Source organism: Dermochelys coriacea, chromosome 2 (genome assembly GCF_009764565.3).
Source record: "Dermochelys coriacea isolate rDerCor1 chromosome 2, rDerCor1.pri.v4, whole genome shotgun sequence".
Classification (NCBI taxonomy): domain Eukaryota; kingdom Metazoa; phylum Chordata; order Testudines; family Dermochelyidae; genus Dermochelys; species Dermochelys coriacea.
In genome coordinates, this window is record NC_050069.1 from 63,460,342 (window position 1) to 63,476,074 (window position 15,733).

General features: G+C 38.1%; 1 protein-coding gene across 2 annotated transcripts in view; it reads left to right on the top strand.

The window, feature by feature from the left end:
• Positions 1–12,612, top strand: part of ARMC1 (armadillo repeat containing 1) — a 43,155-nt gene extending 30,543 nt beyond the window's left edge. For both annotated transcript variants that reach the window (XM_038390082.2, XM_038390083.2), the window contains exons 4-7: positions 5,289–5,478; positions 9,565–9,681; positions 9,786–9,860; positions 10,416–12,612. In XM_038390082.2, the coding sequence (XP_038246010.1) occupies positions 5,289–5,478; positions 9,565–9,681; positions 9,786–9,860; positions 10,416–10,607 (574 nt within the window). In that variant the 3' untranslated portion in view covers positions 10,608–12,612. The remainder of the gene's footprint in view (positions 1–5,288; positions 5,479–9,564; positions 9,682–9,785; positions 9,861–10,415) is intronic.
• Positions 12,613–15,733: the final 3,121 nt, after the last annotated feature.

Here is a 15,733-nt window from a genome sequence, read left to right on the forward strand (position 1 = left end):
AGCTCAAGTGGCTAGAGTAGATACTAATGTCCTAGCCTATAAAGCATGGCTGCCTGTGCCTCGCGGCCGGAGCCGTCCTTGGGGCTGCCTGGGCCTCGCAGCCGGAGCCCTAGAGTAGTGCCTGCACCTTGAGGTAGGTATGGGGCAGGGCAGGGGGACCCTGGCCCACCCTTCTCCACCAGGTCCTGACCCAGGCCCCTGTAAAATCAGGAGTCTGCAGTTTGGCTCAGTTTCCTATTTTAACAGTTGTGTTCCCTGGGTTTCTTCCTACCCTTGGCTCCTGAGGGTGTCAGCCTTCCGATTCATTCTCATCCTCCAAGGTCTGTTGGTTCTGCCGTTGATCCCAGCGGGCTGGCCTCCATGGTCTGTAGCCCCTGCAACTCCCTGGCAGGAGCCTGTGGTATGCATCCGCTCTCCTCCTCAGCTAGCCCAGACTGACCTAGACCACTTCTTTTTATATCCCGTCTCCTGCTTGAGCATGCCCAGCAGAGGCAAGGGAGCATGGCCTCTTTGGCCCACAGTGTGCGGTTAACCTGAGGGGGTCAGTGCAGGGTAGGTACACCCTGCCACACAATGTATCCCTCAAGCAAGGACCCAGCGAGGGTCCTTCTCCTTCGTCCTCCCCTCCCATTCAGGAAAAGAAGTCCGCATTAGCATGATCCCTACCTATATGGCACATTGACTTTGTAGTCTTGGAGGGAGAGGTACCACCACATAATCTGGGCATTTGAGTCCTTCATGGCGTTGATCCAACGGAAAGGTGTATGGTCCGTGATGAGGCGGAAGGGGCCCCCTCATAGGTAATACCTTAGGCCCCCTCATAGGTAATATCTCAATCGCCCACTTCACTGCTGAGCCCTCCTTCTCGATGGTGGAATATTTAGTCTCCCTGGGGTACAGCTTCTGGCTCAGGTAGAGCATGGGGCATTCCTCCCCATCCAGCTCCTATGACAGTACAGCCCCAAACCCCACTTCTGAGGCATGCATCTGTAGGATGAATGGCTTTGAAAAATCTGGGTGAAATAGATACACCCCATCACAATGTGAAATATAAGAACCCTGTGATGAACTGTACAAATTCAGTTGCGCGCACACACCATCGCTCCCGAGGTTAAAAAAAATAAAATAACTTAATTGCAAATACAGTAAACAGGATCTATCTCACACATCCTCTCCTGACCTATCACATACTACTTTGATCAGGTGTTGACAGTACTGCTAGAGCTTTGATTTAACTTCATTGTATTTTAGTCTTTGCTAGACTGTCTTGCCTGTTTACATTTTACTATATTTATACTGTGTATTAGTGGTTTACATTTTTGTGTTTTTTATTTTTATTTTTCCAGTAGCACCCATAGTGTTCTAGACTCCGTACAAACACAAAAGAACATAGAAGTTTTAAATATGGTATTGGTTTTACCATATATAGAGTGTATTTCTCTGATCATGATCAACTTATTTTTCTGCCAAAAAAGTGTTTAATTTTGTAATGATTGTATTGGTTTTTCATACTTTCATCCTTAATTAATTATGTGGTGATGTTATATTGTTAGTCCCTTTAACTGAAACAGGAACAGGTTGGTGCAAGACTTAGATTTTACTCTATTTTACCAGCACATTAGAAACTGTAATGTATTTGGCATATGCTATTTTTGTTTGTAACTTAGTTTATTGTAAGTATTGGCAGTATTGCATTATGTAGATGGATACTTCATATAACTTTACTTTGACTGATATTCCTATTTCTGGATTGTCTCTGATTTTATACTGTGGTGGTATCACTTCAGCTTGTCTCTCTTTGACTGTTCATTTATTTAGTTTCATTTTACTGCTATTGTTATATTACGTATGTGATGTGAGCTGAATCTTGTTGAGTAACTGGCTCCGTCAAGTAATACTTACGTTTGCGGGCAACCTGCTACAAACCCTTTACATTTTTAGAAAATTAGTTATCTGCAATTTATACTGTTAAGCTTTCTTAATGCATTGATTTACAGTTCAGTATTCAAATAGTGTCTAAACCTTTTCTGAAAAATAGTAACTCTTACGTTTTATCATCTTTGTGTGAACAGAGACTCTGGTACCCAGTCCCAACTCCCGTTAACTTGAATGGGAAGATAGTTTGTGTTCCCCTGCAGATTGATGAATAGAAATTGTTAATGATAATACATTTGTTCAATGTTTTTCCGTAGCAGTTTTATAACTTTAAAAAAAAAAAAAAGGATTGTTTTGGGGACAACCTAGAGAATACTTTTTAAATATATCTGTAAAAAATAGCAGATTTTGCTTTTTGTGCTTTCAAATTAGCAGGTTATTTTAATCATTAAGTTATATGAAGATAGCTGGAATTATATAAGAATTCCTGCCAGCTGTGATATTGGGAGCACTAAATATATGCAGCTTACTGTTACATTATACATTAAGTCACATTTCATTATTAGATAACATACCGTTCAACTTCGAATTTTAAGTTTCTGTGCCTTTTTATTGCTAATGTTTTTAGTGGGATTTTTTTCTTAGTAACTTTTATTATTGTAGTCTCTGTCTTTTCTGAACTGATTATTTTGTGTTCCATGATGTACTCTAAGGCTAAGATAAGAAATTTGTACAATAACTCCTCGCTTAACGTTGTAGTTATGTTCTTGAAAAATGCAACTTTAAGTGAAACGATGTTAAGCTAATCCAGTTTCTCCATAAGAATTAATGTAAATTGTGGGGGTAAGGTTCCAGGGAAATTTTTTCAGCCAGACAAAAGACATTATATACATATACAGGATACATTTTAAACAGTTTTAACCAAACAATGTAATATAGGTATAAATTTTAAACAAACAATTTAATACTGTTCTCAGCAACGATGATAGAGAAGCTTGGTTGAGGTGGTGAAGTCAGAGGGTGAAAGAGAGTGGATCGTTCAGCTGCTCCTCTTGCTGTTCTTTCCAAAGTGCTGGAGGGTGCTCAACCCCTGGCTCTTCCAGCCCCCGCTGCACCCCCACCCTGCCTTTTCCTGCCCCTGCTCCACTTCCTCCTGCCAAGTGCCCCATGTCCTCGATCCTCCCCGTGCCTCCCGTCTGCAGCTATCAGCTGTTTCAGGGTGTTCAGGAGGCTCTGGGGGGAGGAGGAAAGCTGCGCACCGCATCCTCGCTTCGGGAGGTGCAGGGAGAAAGGGGGAGTTGCTGATCTACAGGGCCACCAGCAGGCAGGAGGCACTGAGAGGGTGGAGGGGAGCTGCTGGCCTATCCTGGGTCCAAGTCCCCACAGCCAAACAATGTTTTAGCAAACATTGTGCAACATTAAATGAGTATGTTCTCTAATAGATCAATGATGTAATAACAAAACAACGTTAACTAGGATGACGTTAAGTGAGGAGTTGCAGTATTTAGGAAAAAGCTTTTGGGAAAAAGTTACACTGATTGTGAACTGGCCAGTTAAGTTTAATGGAAAAACAAATTATATTTGAAAGGGAATAGGTATTACAGAAAACTTTGCTTCTGTGTCTTTTAATTTTGTTGGACACAATTTAACATAACAAACGGCTGTTCAGTGTTATGGTGCCCTGTTAAGCTGTCATTTTCTTGAAAGTTAACTTATCGTTCCTTGGAGGCATCAGCTCACATGGCACTGCTGTCAAATTCTAGCACCTAAATATAGACGCTATCCTTCAACTTCAAGCTGTGGACAACATGTACACATTTTGTCCAATGAATCTGAGTACTGTGAAAAAAAGTATGCATTTTTTATATGACCTCTATTTACTTAAGTATGTGTTTCCCCGTAGAGGGATGAACTTAAGCATGTGCCTAATTTTAAGTGACTGTTTAAATGCTGTACTGGTTCAGGCCCCAGTGTCTTGTTTTTTTGTCATCTTTAGGACAAACCTCACAGTATCACTTTAATTTAAGTGCAGGCATGCTGAGCATTGTACAGACACTCAGATAAGATAGTTCTTCCCTGAAGAGTTTACAATCTAAAAGACAGTCACAGGGAAGAGAAGACAAGACTCAGTAGGAGACCCAAAGGGAGGGAATTGACTAAGATTTTGCTCCAACATTATTCTTCTGTGATATGAAATTGGGATGGAGGTAATATTTGATCCGGGCTAGTTATTGGGATGAAATAGTAAGGAAGAAAGCTTCAAAGGAAAAACTTAGCTATTTACTACAGTATATTTATGCCTATGATTGGCCACAGTAAGATGAATTGTACAATGTTGCTGTAGTGTTGTTTTTATTCATTCAAAATATTATAGTTTATTAATTATGGGTCAAATCCTGCCCTCCATTGAGGTCAGTGAAATTACTTCAGTGATGAGTTTCGCCCATTAAATTCAGTTGTGATTAAGCATAAGAAAATAATGAAAGATGTCCAGTCTAATATCTAAATTCATTTCCTTTAAAGCTTACCATATAGCTTATGCCACCAATTTTAACCTACTTTTAACATATTTAATAGGGAATATCCCCACAATGCTATTTCTAAAGATCCACAGTCAAGAAGGGTGTGGAATGGTGGTTAGAGCAGGAACCTGGGAATCTGAACTTGTGGGTTTCAGTCCCTGCTCTGCTGTTGAATTTCTGCAGAACTTTTGACTTGTTACTTAATCTCTGTGACTATTTAAATTGTAAAACTCCAAGTAAAATGGGAACGGTACCCCACGAAGTAGGTAAGAGATGGAATACTTATCTCTAAGGCATTTTGATAGCCTCTCGTAAAGGGGCAGCTATTTGTCATATCTACAGCTGCATTTGCTTTCTTTTTGTAGCACCAGCTATGTCAACATAGTTCTGGGAACTGAGATTAATCAAAGATGCTATTAAGCAAATAGAACACAACATGGTTGCACTGTGTATCCTAATCAACATGTTGTGGAGAGGGGGGGGATATCAAAGTTTGTCAATCAGTTTAATTATTGTGTTTGCAAGTTTCTAAATAGATATGACACATAGCAGAGAGAGAAATAAAAACTAAAATTTCTTGATACATCATTTAAAAATAATGGTGGAAAAGAAGCTCACGGGAATAAAATTAACATAAACATTCTGGCTTCAGTTTCAGCACTGGTAATAGCACTGGCATATGGATGATGGAAGTGGGTTGGGTAGACCCTCTCCTTTATTTTATTTTTTTTAAATTAAGGAATCTTTTCTTCTAACTGCATATTAGCTATATAAAATGCTTCCGTAGTGTGCTGATCATTCAAGATACTGAGTCATAAATGGGGCAGCTATTTGAAATAACACTGTGAAAATAGATCCTTATAAATCTCAATGTATTATTTTTTCTTTAAGGACTACTACACCAGGAGAGACTAAACTTTTAGCCTCTGAAGTCTATGACATCCTTCAGGCTTCCAACATGTCAGACATGGATGGTGTGAATGAAATGAATTCTTGCCGGCGGAAAGCTCAGTTTTTCCTGGGCAGTACAAATAAACGTGCTAAAATAGTGGTTTTACATATAGATGGCCTTGATGATTCAGTAAGTAAATCTTAAATACTTATGATCATTAAGAATCAGACTGGAAGTGATAGGGAAATACTGTGATAATGTGCATGCATGTTATATTCAAACATACTTTGCACCAAAAAAAAAGGGCATTCAAGGAATGCTTGTATTACTTTCATGTATGCCAGCAACTCCCGTGAGTCATATTTTGAAATACTGATATATAATTTAAAGACGTTTAATGCAAGAAATATTTATGGCTAGTTGCTTTGTAACTTTGTATTTTTAAATAATTCCATTTCCATTTTTACCAATTTTGTTTCCTGTTTCAGTCACCTTTAGAGGTACTGCCTTTTATCAATCTCGATTCATATCTCTCTGTGGTCAGAGCATTGGAATCAAAACCATTCCTTATTTTTCACAATTGCCTGTACAGCATGAGAGATTCTAGACACTGACTAATCTTCTATTATAACTCTAATGTAAGGAACGTTGAATTTTGTTAGCATCCTTTTGCTACATCTTCTTGTAGTCTGTGAGATGTTTTCTACTATAGTGACCAGACTGGCACTTGAGATAGTGAGATCTTACTGAGTCTTTATGTAATGTCAAAATAACTTCTAAGATTTATCCACCATACCCTGTGTACAACACCCCAGGGCTATGTTTGCCTTTTTACGGCTTCCAAATAGCATGTAGATTGTTGAAGCATGTTCTTCACAAATGCCCTCAGGTCTCTGTATCTTCAGCTTTGTACTTTATTTTTGTATTTTAAATGATCAAACCTGATCCTTTGTTTTGTTACTTTACGTTTTTCCAAGTAAGCATGTTTGGGAACCCAGTTTATCAATAGCATTCCCTTCCTCATATTTTCTTGTGAGTACATTTAGCTCCTTTTGAAATTAGATTGTACTCCAAGTCATTTGTTTGCGTAGTAAATACTTACTTTGGAACCCTTCAGTTGTTCGTTTATTAGCATCACTTGCTTTTGTATCTTCAAACCAGTTTTTAATACATTCCATAGTATGCTCCTATTATGATTACTAACATTGTAGATCATTTGTGCATCAGGGTCTCTAAAGCTTCTCTAAAACCCAGATAAACTCTATCCACTTCTCCTTTGTCTGCCAATTCAAGTACATACAATCCTGTAAATGGACTGATGCCGGCAGGTCTGAAGACCTCTTATTTGTGTTCCCTGACAAATGGAGCTAATACAGCTCTTTGCAATTTCACTTTTTAAGCTTTGTGGCAAAGATATTCATTGCTATCCTAGTAAAAAGTGTATAACAAGGTATTTAGATGTTTGGATCCAGAGGGCAGAACTTCAGGCTTCTCCGGTTGCCTGGAATACACCAGCATGTTTTCTCAGCTCATTATTAAAGGAAAAGAAGAATCTTGCTGTGTGCTGGCTGGATTAGCTAATGTACATAGTTCTGAGTTTCATGAGACTATCAAAGAAACCCTACTGATATTTGAGGTGCCAGGAATAACACAGCAGCAGTAAAACATCCCTACAAAGCAGTTTTAAGTGTTAGAATAAGTTGGGAACTATACAGTGGCAGAGGATGTGAACAATAACAACAATTTAGCTTTATATAGCACTTGACAAAGAAGATTCGGTCTTAGGTATGTGTGTAACTTCATGTATGTGTATGCATATGCATGGCTGGCCTTAGCATTTTTTCCATGCCTGTGAAACATTCTTGCTGTCAAATAACTAACTTCATCCCTGCCAAAATTAAAGCAAAAAAACCAGCTTCTGTCTCCAATGCTTCTTCCCTGCCCCCATAATTGACTCTTGTCTCCAGCGATGAACCCATCGCCTACCTCTGTGTATTCATGTGAATAAATAGCAGAGTCTGTTTTTATTAAATTATTTTTCTTTTTAAACTTAAGCACTATTTCAATGTATCAAACTCATCTGCAGGAATTCAAAGTTTTGAATAGACTTGTCTGATTTTTTGGGCCTGCAAATTCATATGTCAGACTTGACCTACTTAAGACTTTTTACCAGTTCATGTTCTGTAAGAGTGATTGGAAATCCTGTAAATCTTTCTTGACTTGTTGGAGACCTCAAATAGTTCTTGATCAGTTCATTCAAAATAAAGCTACATTCTGTAGAGTTTGATAATGATCTCAGTCAAAAAACAAAAAATGTAGTACAACAGAAGTCTGTTGATTGATCTACTGCAGTCTAATCTTCTCAATAAGACTTCATAGTGGTAACAAATGGATAGTCTATATAATTTTAGCCGGAGTTGGCAGGATTTTTTGTCAGCCCCAAATAATGAGAATCTTTTATTAATTTTTAAGAACACTACACGAGAGGCAGCCTTGGCACTTTTGGGCCCACTTTTTGTTATCCCTCCCACTCCCCCACCAACTGTAAATGACTTGTCTACCATAATTACTTCACAGTACACAGAGTTGGCCTGATGGTTTTGGGAACAGTTGGCAAGATGAGTCTTTGATATACGTCTCAGACTTAACTGACTCGTTATATAAAACATGGATTCCTGAGTTACCTTTAGGTTTTGTTTTCCCCAACCCGAAGTTCCATATTGTGGTAGAAGGATTGCCCAGCTGGGATTTGTTCATAGTTATCAATGCAAAGGACAGTTGTCCAAATAGATGGAGGTTGCCAAGTCTCCATATAGTAAAGGGATTTGTACACACTCTGATGAGGCTTAGCATTTATGTAGTGTTTTACAACTTAAAGTAGTAAACTATATGTGGAATAGATATTACTCCATTTAGGGAAACAGAGGCACAGATTATATGATTTGACCAAGCTCTCAGAAGGAGAGACTGTGTCGATTGATGTATGTAGCCATGCAATCACCCCTTGTTTAGTCTACTAAACCATGTTGCCTTTCACTCTCTTGTGCCTTCCCTCCTTGTGGCCAGAGGTGGTTTTATTTGTGTTTCACTTATACAATGCAGTTTGCTCGCGCGCTCTCTCTCTCTCTCTCTCTCTCTCTCTCTCTCTCTCTGTTTTGTGTAAAGATATTTAGCCCAGGCCTACTATATTGCCACAATTCTAATTATTAATGTTCTTTAATACAGTCCAAAATGACATTCATATGTGCATGGAAGTAAGCTGAGTTTTGCCTCTGTGTAGTCTAGCTGAACCAGTTAGTTAGCAGATTGATGAAATTAGTATGCTTCTTCCTGTATTGAAACTACTATTGTCTAAATATTGAGCAGTAATTACTGTATAATAATATATAGTGCTTTTCTTTCAAAGATCTCACAGCACTTTTCAATTAAAATTAAATACTAAGGTGTATATATAGAAATCTGATTTTGAACCTAACACTTGAGTCTATAAGACTGTCAAAGTGTGTATATATATATATATATATATATATCTATCTCTGGTAACCCGCTACAATGTAGCTTTTTTGTTTGTGATAGTAGTCTCCCAAACAGATATTTTACTCTCTTTGTAGTAACCATCTTGTTTTCTAAATATTGAAGAAGTAAGAAAACATAAGGTAATGTAGAATAGATGCAACCAGTATAGGTCAATGTGGTGTTATTGCACAGTAGGCATTGTCACTTGCTTTAAACATAACATGCAGTTGGTTTTTTAACCAACATTTTTTCCCTTGAAATCAGAGTTAAGATTATGCTGTGCTTTGATGTCCATGAGCTGCCACAGATGAGGTAGCTGAAGGATACAACAGCTGCTTTGATGCATTCAGTCAGTATGGATACAAGGTGTCTGATAAATAGCAACTTAAACACTAACTACACATCAATGAGCACTCCACTCAATCCGGATTTAACCTCAGGGGACTGTTTAGCTGATCATACGGAGAAAAACATTCTTTGCTTTTCAGCAATTTTTCCTGATTATTCACAGTTGATTCCATCCTTGTTTGACTTTTAAAATGTAAGCAAAAATGTTGTAAATTTTGTTATGACAAGATTTGTAGCAATATTAAATGTCAGTATATGTGTATTAAAAATAATTGTAACCTGCACTATTTATTTTCTTTTGCAAAATTCCCTTATTTACCACTGTCTTAAAAGATTCAGGAGTTCGTCATAACATCCACGGTTAATACTTTTATATGGCCTTTGCACGTTAATACTGTATTTTTTTTTTAGTCTCGAAGGAATCTTTGTGAAGAAGCCTTGTTGAAAATTAAAGGAGTTATTAGCTTTACATTTCAAATGGCGGTTCAAAGATGTGTCGTCCGAATTCGCTCAGACTTAAAAGCAGAAGTAAGTACTTACAACTGTGCTTGCTTTAAGGCCTGTGCATCTGTTGCAGTTCTATAACACTAAAAGTCTTCCTTTATTTTCTATGTATTTTCTCCCTCTTGTAGGCTTTGGCAACAGCAATAGCATCAACCAAAGTTATGAAAGCACAGCAAGTTGTGAAAAGTGAAAGTGGAGAGGAGGTGAGATAAAGTTCATACTAATTAGAGGTGGATCTGGCTTGGATCTTTGGTACCTGTACTGCAATGCCTATCACTTCTGTCCTTAAGGAACTCTACATTGTACTTGTCATAGATTCATACGCAACATACAGAGGTTAAAGTGTATACTGCCCAAAGATGTTCATCCATATAATAATATTCCTAGAAATTACTATTGAACTGTTAGCAAGAGGTGTAACTGTGCAGGACAGCCATCTTCTGTTGACACTAGACTCTCCTGACCTGGAGAGATGAGTCTGGAAACTGAGATTTGCCTTCTTGACAGAAACCAATTATGTGGTTTTATTTCACAGCTGTAGAGAGAGATGGTCTGACTTTTTGGTGGTATGTTTTTACCTTAAACCTGTACTTTTCTTGCATATGGTCTAAATAAAATGGATTGACAATGCCTAATTATCTACCATGGCAGTTATTTAGAGAGGTATTCGTTGCCTCTCAGGATGAGGCTCTTATCTTTTTTTGTATTCATTTTGATTCACAGCATTTGATATTTTCTTGAACTCTTCTATTCATCAGGTGCTGGTTCCATTCCAAGATACTCCTGTAGAAGTAGAGCAAAATACAGATCTACCTGACTATTTGCCAGAGGATGAAAGCCCTACAAAGGAACAAGACAAAGCAGTATCCCGAGTTGGGTCACACCCAGAAGGTGCAGCCAGCTGGCTCAGCACAGCGGCAAACTTTCTGTCCAGGTCTTTCTACTGGTGACTTGCTTTTGGGGTTAAAGGACTGCATGAACAACCAACAGGGTGGCCAGTTTTCCATTGGTGTGGTGAACTGCCAAGTGCAATTTGCAATAAATTATCACGAAAAGATTTTAGATTACACAAATGTATGCTGCATTTTACATTTTATTGGCCATTTAGCCAGTTAGGCGGGTCAAAGGACAGAGGCCTCAGATCAAGTCGCTTTTGTTTGTTTTCATGTACATTTTATTGTCTCCTTTTTTAAATGGGTCCATTATTAAAAACCAAACATTTATGCTTATGGAGCTTTAAGTTTGACTTCACACAAAGCAAGCGATAGGGAGAACCCATTCAACTCAAGTCTCAGGACCTCTGTGAAAGGAAATTCTTATTAGTACTAGTTGTGCATGAATCAAAATGCCTTTTTTGTTTTGCCTTGTTTCAGATTTATTTCTTTTGGTTTTCTAGACATTGACTCCAGATGAAAATATACCCTGCCTTTGTTTTGCCTTTTATTTTTGCCAACCATGTTCAGAACCAGCATTTCATATTAATTTTATGTATGAAAATAAAATTGCTACACACTTGAACTTTATAACCCCTTATGTTTGTTGAAATATTTTTCAGCCCTTAAATCACTGGTGAGCTATGAGATTAACATATAAGGGATTAAATGAGCAGAAAGAAATATGTATGTATATGTTATACAGTAAATAAACTGCTGTAGGAAAATCATTTCAATGATGGGTGTGAGTGGCTTTGTGTATATAGTACCAGATACTACTGACTGCCATTTAGGCTGGTTAAGAAGATCATACTCAAACAGCTGTGATCAGCTCAACTGCTTATTGCAGTTTCTTCTGAGACAGAAGGTGGGTTGTTGGCCTTACTCAGTTATCACATAGTGTCCACTATAAGTGAATATAATGGTAACTGAAACTTTATAAACTTGAAAAATAAAACAAATTGAATGCCTGTTCCGCCACAGTGCCACTCTCATAAATTTTGACTTTAAACTTTTATTGCTTGGCAAAAATCTGATCGGTAGTACTGTAGTTGTTTCCTCTATTGCCTTTCATTATTTTCCCATGAAAGCACATCAACTTGGATAAGACAAAAACCATACCTGAACAATTGGTTTTGTCTTGTTGCTTGCAGATAAGATGTCTTAGTCATTAACATCTTCTCTCTGTTTTGTGACCAGAAAAGATAACAAAAGTAGGTAGAATCTATGAAATTAGATATTGAAATATTAGGAAGCATTTTCAGTGTTCTGAAAACTACAGTACTGCTTTGTTGCTTCACAGGAATACAGCTAAAAAACTGTAATGCTATTATAAAACTTACAAAAAAATATGTTTTTTGTGATGACATCCATACTATAACATTGGCTACATTTTCAATTTGGAGACTGAGACAAATGTTTGCTCCATAAAAGTTACTCCCCAGTGTTATGGGCAGGGAGTAAAATCATTCACAGGCTGTCATATTAATGCAACAGTGTACAGGAAAGAATAGTGTAAAATAACAACAGTAACAAAAATCAGAGTTGACCCACTCAAATTCAGTGTCATTCAGGGACGAAAAAGCTTACTTGCAGACTAGATGGCTCCGTTTTTTAATGTAGCTAGCTCATTTTGATTCAGGTTTACACGCACAGATTGAAAATACAAGCTTTCCAGGGCATGTATTGCTTTAAATATGTAATATTACTCATATTGCTGTCTAGAATGTTACAGTACCAAATGTGTTTGAAAAACCCTCTGTTCTATAGCCATGAATGCAAAGTTTACTTTTCTCTGTTAACATTTGTTTGCATTTTTGTATTACTGCACATCTACTTACTAAATTACTATACCCCTTTGGATATTAATGGTTCAGTACAAGTAGGTATTACAGTTTGTGCGTTCAGTCTTTAGGTATGCTATTTTTTGACAGTATTGCAGGTCTTGTAAAACAGTTAAGGCATCTGTACAAGTTTTTGAAATATATTGTAAAATAATAAAGGGTAATATAACTAAACTAAACATACTCTTGCATCCTGTGGTTTTTGGGGTATAGTAATGACAATTGACTTCTGTTATGTTCTTGGGTTTTCTACTCCTAAAAGCTCATGCTCTTTATTTTTGGATTTCAAGAGAGAGAAACACAAATGCCTCATCATAATATCAAATGACCCATGCTCAACCGTTTCTTTAGTGTGTTATGTCCTGCATGCTGCAAATATTTTTAGAATGTGCTTTTATTTAAACAGTATTCTTCGAGTGAGTGTGCATATTAACATAGGTTTTGTGCTATCTGGTGCAGCCAAATGGTAGAACCTTCTCCCAGCAGTGCCCATTAGAGTGCACGTGCAGCTCAGCAACAGTGCCTGATTCTCTGCCTGAAGAGGAGGATGAGGAGATACTGTTCAACAAGAGGAGCTATCAAATGGATAGAGACTTTGATCCTGATTTGGCACCTGATGAATGTATGGGAATTGCTTCTGTGTCATCTCCTTTTGAGAACATTTTGCAATTCTGTGACCTAGTGGATTTTATGGCATCCACTTTGAACTTAGCTTCATTGTTGTGCGAAGACATTACATCTGGTATTCAGTGGTTTTGGTGCTATTGTCAGGTGATTAGTGTTATTATCTGTGCTGGATGGTCTCTTGCAGCCTGCAGAGACTATTTGGGCTACCCATGCTTCTTGTCAGCCTGTATCTAAGAAAGCTGAAAAGTTGTATCAGACACCTTATAAGGGTTACTGTATTTTCACTCTCACCCTGTGCCAGACTCTGTAGTGGTTGCTGCTGCCAATAATAGGCTTCAGTCTGGTGAGGCCCATTCAACTGTGGACACAGAAGGGAAGAAAAGAATATTGATGCCCTCGGGTGGGGAGAGAGATTTGTTCTTCCTCGTCTCTTCGAATTAGTGTGGCTTATTACCAGAAGGGTGATAGCCCATTACCAAGTCTATCTGTGGGAGAAGTTTGCTCTATTTGCACAGGAACTCTCAGATGATAAGAGGAGCTTGGCAAATGCATTATTGATGGAGGGACAATATCTACACACTACATCTTCATCACAATCTCAGCATAAAAAGAAATAAATCCAATCCAGACCTAAATCAAAACAAACTGTTCCTTCCTCTTCATCTTTACTGAATACAAGGCCTCAAATGTGATGTGAGGATCAACAGTTGTTGACCAATTGGTGAGAATGCATCCCCTTTCTTCATTTGGAGACATGTCAGCTCATTTTATTGATACATGCTTACTGCATCGGACACAAGGGTCCTAGAAATTATAGAAAAGGGCAATGCAATGCAATTTGAAAAGTTACCCCCTTTCAATTTCCCCTATCCTTCCCTTTTCAGGGAACCTTCTCATGAGGTGGTTATTCTATCAGAATTTCAGAAATTGCTCCTGATAGGTGCTGTTGAGAGGTACTCAAACATCTGTTGAGTCAACGGTTTTAATCAATTACCTGGTATAGAAGAAAGATGGGGTGGGTTCCATCCAATTTTAGATTTAAAAAAATTGAACGAGTTTGTTTAGAAGTTTTGGTTTTGAATGCTAACTCTAGCCTCCATAATTCCCTCACTGTCCAGTTATGGATTGGTTTACAACTCTCAATTTAAAGGATGCGTATTTCTGTCCAACCAAATCTTCAGAAGTACTTTTTTGTTTTGTAATTACGCAAAGATATTTTCAGTATAAAGTCCTGCTATTTTACCTTTCTACAGCACTGAGTCTTTACAAAGTGCCTTTCTGTAGTAGTAGCAGCACATTTAAGAAAACAGAGTATCTTTGTTTACCCATATTTGGATGATTGGCTGCTAACGTCACCTTCACAGGAGGATCTCCTATTTCACATCAAATTTACAACATCCCTTCTTATGGCTTTGGAGCTGTTTCTGAATGTCAAAAGTCAAATCTCTACTTGACTGAAAGAATTCAGTGAAAAGGTTGTATACTGGACTCACTAGCTGGAAGAGTTTTCCTTTGGGAAGAAAGATTCTTTTGAAGATAAAACAGCCTGTTTCAAAGATTCAGTGTGTTGCAACCAGAAGATTATTTTCTTTTTAGGTCTAATAGATCTTATGTCAGTGACCACTTACATTACTCCATTTGCATGCCTCAGAATGAGATTAATGCAGCATTTGGATGTCACACTTTTCCAGACCCTATATGAACAGTCTTCGGATGTTTATCGCCCGTGTCTCCGATGTTCTAAATTTGTTGATACTGTGGACAGACAGATCAAATGTTCTCAGAAGTGTCTCTTCAATCCCTTTTGCCATCTGTCACAATAACTTCCAATGTCTCCAGCAAGGGATGGTGGAACTCAGCCACATCATTTTACAGTTCGAGGCCACTGGATGTCTCAAGGAAAGTACTTACATATAATTTATTTTTTTTAATTAGGAGCCATTTATTTGGCTCTCAGATCTTTTCTTCCTCACTTAAAGGGGGAAGGTTGTTCAGATAGCAGTGAACAATACAACTGCTATGTATTATGTTCATTCTTTCCTATTATGTGCAGAGGTAGTCAATTTTATTGCACTGGTGCGTTCTTCACGTTGTCATTATCTGGTAGCCCGGCATTTAGCAGAGGAGAGCAATGTGTTAGCCGTCATTTCAGCAGGATCAGTTCTCAGGTGCATGAGTGGTTCCTGAAGGATTAAGTTTTTTCCAGTTGGGATCAGCCCAATGAAAACTTAGTTGCAACCATGTTCAATACAAAGTGTCATCTGTGCTGTTCAAGAGCAGAAAGGGACAATCAATCCATCTCAGGTGCTTTCTTGCTGAATTGGGGAAGGGGCCTTCTGCATGCTTGTCCCTCCTTTTCCATTAATTCAGAAAGCAGTGAAGAAGATGAGTCATGACAGAGAAGGGATTGTCCTGATTGCTCCAGGTTGTCTGATAGTAGGAGTATATGGATCTGCTTCAGATGTCAGACAGAGTCTGCAAGTGTCTCCCTTTGTCTCCACACCTGATATTCCAGCAGTGAGCAGGATCCTTCATCCAGATCCATAGTCTTTCCATCTGACAGCTTGATCTATCAGACTTTGCCTGATCTTGAACAAGCCTGTTCCTTGCTGGTTCAAAATTTATTGCTCAGTTCTGGAAAATAGTCTGTAAGGAGGTATTATTTGAAATGGA